Source organism: Teleopsis dalmanni, chromosome 1 (genome assembly GCF_002237135.1).
Source record: "Teleopsis dalmanni isolate 2A chromosome 1, ASM223713v2, whole genome shotgun sequence".
Classification (NCBI taxonomy): Eukaryota; Metazoa; Arthropoda; class Insecta; order Diptera; family Diopsidae; genus Teleopsis; species Teleopsis dalmanni.
In genome coordinates, this window is record NC_051846.1 from 139,838,770 (window position 1) to 139,844,177 (window position 5,408).

Below are 5,408 nucleotides of genomic sequence, written 5' to 3' on the forward strand. Positions count from 1 at the left end.
CCATAGAACATTGAAGGCAGCCATTCGATGTCATTCCTCAAGTAATTGGACGCAGTCTCTTCCGCTTGTGTTGTTGGGATTGCGAACGACACCGAAATTAGACCTAAATGCTAGTCCTTCAGAGATGTTGTTTGGAAATCCTCTTTGTGTTCCAGGGCAGATGCTTTCGGATTTCAAGCAGAAGTCGTCCGAGACTGATTTTGTGTCGGCGTTGCGAAGGGCTTTAGCTAAGGTTAAATCCGTTGAATCAACAAGACATTGTCATCCATCTGTGTATGTTCCGCGTGACGTTATTAATTGTAAGCACGTTTTTTTCGAGTGGATCGTGCTCGAGCTCCACTTGAGCAGCCTTACGAAGGTCCATTTGAGGTGCTGAGTCGTAGTGAGAAGACGTCTGTTATTGTTTGCCGTGGGAGAGAGGTGACTGTTTCGAATGATAGGTTGAAGGCGGCGTACTTAACGTGTGATGATCTTGAACAGGTTGTTCCAGAAACGCGTCAGCCTTCAGCGTTGTTGAATGGTGATCAGTTAGTGACTTCTGGTGATTGTAGGCGTGAATCCCTGTTGCCGATTCCGAAAGTGACACGAGCTGGTAGAGTAGTGCGTTTCCCAGCAAGGTTAGCGGAATTTCGTGATTAAGAGTGGTGTTGTCGACTTAGTTGTGGTGTCGCGTTGTTGCTAGTACTCCATCGCTAGGAGGGGGTACTGTGGCGACCCAGTTGGCTGTGCATTTATTGAATTTAAAAAGTAAAATTCAATTTCAAATATTTTTAAGTTTTTGTTTTGATTGATGAGAACGTTTCGATTTTTCTCTCTGTAAAAAGTTGAATAAAAGTTTATTAACATTGAAAATTTTTAGAGTTTTATTAATTAGCAAGGTGAACAGATCATTGCTAAACGACCATAAGTCAAAATTATCGACTGAGAAAATTATTCAACACAAAAAAACGTTTGCGATATAAATATAAAATAAATAAGAATGAATGCAAAAGGCTTTAGATGTTGCGGATACTGTCTTGATCCATCCTGTAACACATATTTGTTTAAGAGAAACTGTAAAGTCAGCAAGTGTAAGCTGTACTAGTGGCTTGGGAAGAAATAACTAAAAAGTAAGTTGGACAGAGTCCTCTTGCCAGTCACCGCGATCAGTGTTTTTTTTGTGTCCATTAATTCAATAAATAAATAAATAAATTTTTTTTTTCTATAAAAGAAAATAAATGTGTTTAAATTATTAATTCTAATAGTTATAGTTAAAACATATAACTCGCGTCTCAAATAAAACTCGCGTGGTAACACACTGATGCAAACTAAAGAATATTACATGGAGATTACATATGAAATTTATGTTACAATATTATATATAAAAGCAAAATAATTGAATTTGATTAGAATTATGTAATAGATCTATTTTAGATCTATATATTATAGATCTATACTAGCCGGCGTGTTAATAGGATTGCTCTTTGGGGGTAAAAATGTATGTAAATAATTTAATTTAAAATATATATATAATATTATATTATTATTTATATTAAATGTTATATTAAAATTTAATATTTTTGTATCTTTCTTTAGCAACTGCAGCGTTAATAGCAGAAAAAAAACAGCCGACGGCCAGTTGTTACTACCGGCGACGCGAAAAAAACCGCCAGCGGCAAGAAGAAAACCTTCGGCGGCAGGAAGAAAACCGCCGTCGGCAGGAAGAAAGCCTCCGGCGGCAGAATGAAAACCGCCGTCGACAGGAAGAAAACCGTCGTCGGCAGAAAGAAAACAATGAAAAAAAACGTAATTTAAATCATTTTTATTAAAATTTTCAAAAAAATTAACAAATTTCTTTTTTTTTAACTTTTCAGAGTACAAAAAAGAAAAAGGAAATCATCATATGTAATTAATTAATAAGAGGGTAAAAGCAAATTAAATGATTGGTTCTTTGCTTTTAATTTTAAAAAAAAATTTTATTTTATTTAATATATTAAAACAAACTACTTTTTTATTTAATGTCTTACACTTGTTATAATGTTTGCAAAGTCCCTTATTGACATTGATTCATTTAAATCGTTTTTCAACAGCATAGTTATATTTGTGAATTGTAAAGTAAATATATTTGTTAGTAATTTTGACCACGTTAAGCAAGATTTTATAGATACTTAGATTAGATACTTCATATATGGTATGATTCGTTGCAATATATTTTGTCACCTTCTATACAACTATACAATCTAAAGTATAGTTTCTTCCAATAATGCACGATTCTAGTGTTAACTAATTTTATTAATTAATTTTTTTTTAATTTGTTTCCAAGTCGTGAACGATTATGGTTAAAATAAATTACACTGCTGCCATTCTTGGGGCATTGAAGAAGGAGGAAATACTTAAGATTGGCTTAAAAGAAGCTGATCAAGACATCTTCGAGCGTATTATTGAGAATATAAATACTCAATTATCAGGTAAGTCAATTATTTTAATTAAAAAAATAACGTACATGTTAGGCGTAAGATATGTAATGCTTATTATTTTTGTAAAATGAAAATTATAAAAGGTAATTCGTTTAATGATAACGAAACAAATGACGAATCAAGCACATTAGTGCCGATAAGTGTATTAAATACGTTAGATACCCCCCCTCTTACAAACATATGAAGAGTCAAGCACATTAGTGCCGATAAACGTAGTAAATACGTTAGATACTTCCCTCTTAGATAGAACCACAGGTAGTGATAGGGACCTTGATTTGAATAATATGTCAAAAACAAGCCTTAATAGCACTTCTAATGTTGCTCTACTAAGAGCTATAAAATTCAAAAACTCCACCAAAAATTTAAATAGAGATGTAGTTATGGGTTAGGGAAGCAATATAAACGTAAAATGTCGTATAAGTGCTCAGTAAAGGACTCAGAATTTTTTATTGAAAATATGTTGCAAACTTTAAACGACCATAAGTCAAAATTTTCGACTGAGAAAATTATTCAACACAAAAAAACGTTTGCGATATAAATATAAAATAAATAAGAATGAATGCAAAAGGCTTTAGATGTTGCGGATACTGTCTTGATCCATCCTGTAACACATATTTGTTTAAGAGGAACTGTAAAGTCAGCAAGTGTAAGCTGTACTAGTGGCTTGGGAAGAAATAACTAAAAAGTAAGTTGGACAGAGTCTTCTTGCCAGTCACCACGCGATCAGTGTTTTTTTTGTGTCCATTAATTCAATAAATAAATAAATAAATTTTTTTTTTCTATAAAAGAAAATAAATGTGTTTAAATTATTAATTCTAATAGTTATAGTTAAAACATATAACTCGCGTCTCAAATAAAATTCATGGTACAGTGGTAACACACTGATGCAAACTAAAGAATATTACATGGAGATTACATATGAAATTTATGTTACAATATTATATATAAAAGCAAAATAATTGAATTTGATTAGAATTATGTAATAGATCTATTTTAGATCTATATATTATAGATCTATACTAGCCGGTGTGTTAATAGGATTGCTCTTTGGGGGTAAAAATGTATGTAAATAATTTAATTTAAAATATATATATAATATTATATTATTATTTATATTAAATGTTATATTAAAATTTAATATTTTTGTATCTTTCTTTAGCAACTGCAGCGTTAATAGCAGAAAAAAAACAGCCGACGGCCAGTTGTTACTACCGGCGACGCGAAAAAAACCGCCAGCGGCAAGAAGAAAACCTTCGGCGGCAGGAAGAAAACCGCCGTCGGCAGGAAGAAAGCCTCCGGCGGCAGAATGAAAACCGCCGTCGACAGGAAGAAAACCGTCGTCGGCAGAAAGAAAACAATGAAAAAAAACGTAATTTAAATCATTTTTATTAAAATTTTCAAAAAAATTAACAAATTTCTTTTTTTTTAACTTTTCAGAGTACAAAAAAGAAAAAGGAAATCATCATATGTAATTAATTAATAAGAGGGTAAAAGCAAATTAAATGATTGGTTCTTTGCTTTTAATTTTAAAAAAAAATTTTATTTTATTTAATATATTAAAACAAACTACTTTTTTATTTAATGTCTTACACTTGTTATAATGTTTGCAAAGTCCCTTATTGACATTGATTCATTTAAATCGTTTTTCAACAGCATAGTTATATTTGTGAATTGTAAAGTAAATATATTTGTTAGTAATTTTGACCACGTTAAGCAAGATTTTATAGATACTTAGATTAGATACTTCATATATGGTATGATTCGTTGCAATATATTTTGTCACCTTCTATACAACTATACAATCTAAAGTATAGTTTCTTCCAATAATGCACGATTCTAGTGTTAACTAATTTTATTAATTAATTTTTTTTTAATTTGTTTCCAAGTCGTGAACGATTATGGTTAAAATAAATTACACTGCTGCCATTCTTGGGGCATTGAAGAAGGAGGAAATACTTAAGATTGGCTTAAAAGAAGCTGATCAAGACATCTTCGAGCGTATTATTGAGAATATAAATACTCAATTATCAGGTAAGTCAATTATTTTAATTAAAAAAATAACGTACATGTTAGGCGTAAGATATGTAATGCTTATTATTTTTGTAAAATGAAAATTATAAAAGGTAATTCGTTTAATGATAACGAAACAAATGACGAATCAAGCACATTAGTGCCGATAAGTGTATTAAATACGTTAGATACCCCCCCTCTTACAAACATATGAAGAGTCAAGCACATTAGTGCCGATAAACGTAGTAAATACGTTAGATACTTCCCTCTTAGATAGAACCACAGGTAGTGATAGGGACCTTGATTTGAATAATATGTCAAAAACAAGCCTTAATAGCACTTCTAATGTTGCTCTACTAAGAGCTATAAAATTCAAAAACTCCACCAAAAATTTAAATAGAGATGTAGTTATGGGTTAGGGAAGCAATATAAACGTAAAATGTCGTTTAAGTTTAAATGTTCAGTAAAGAACTCAGAATTTTTTATTGAAAATATGTTGCAAACTTTAAACGACCATAAGTCAAAATTTTCGACTGAGAAAATTATTCAACACAAAATAACGTTTGCGATATAAATATAAAATAAATAAGAATGAATGCAAAAGGCTTTAGATGTTGCGGATACTGTGTTGATCCATCCTGTAACACATATTTGTTTAAGAGGAACTGTAAAGTCAGCAAGTGTAAGCTGTACTAGTGGCTTGGGAAGAAATAACTAAAAAGTAAGTTGGACAGAGTCTTCTTGCCAGTCACCGCGATCAGTGTTTTTTTTGTGTCCATTAATTCAATAAATAAATAAATAAATTTTTTTTTTCTATAAAAGAAAATAAATGTGTTTAAATTATTAATTCTAATAGTTATAGTTAAAACATATAACTCGCGTCTCAAATAAAATTCATGGTACAGTGGTAACACACTGATGCAAACTAAAGAATATTAAATG

General features: G+C 31.0%; 1 protein-coding gene across 1 annotated transcript in view; it reads left to right on the forward strand.

Annotated features, from left to right (window-relative positions):
• The first annotated feature begins 2,306 nt into the window (after positions 1-2,306).
• Positions 2,307-5,408, forward strand: part of LOC119666336 (GRB10-interacting GYF protein 2-like) — a 4,091-nt gene continuing 989 nt past the window's right edge. Inside the window, exons 1-2 of the mRNA XM_038075619.1 lie at positions 2,307-2,447; positions 3,616-3,825. Of these exons, the coding sequence (XP_037931547.1) occupies positions 2,315-2,447; positions 3,616-3,825 (343 nt within the window). The 5' untranslated portion in view covers positions 2,307-2,314. The remainder of the gene's footprint in view (positions 2,448-3,615; positions 3,826-5,408) is intronic.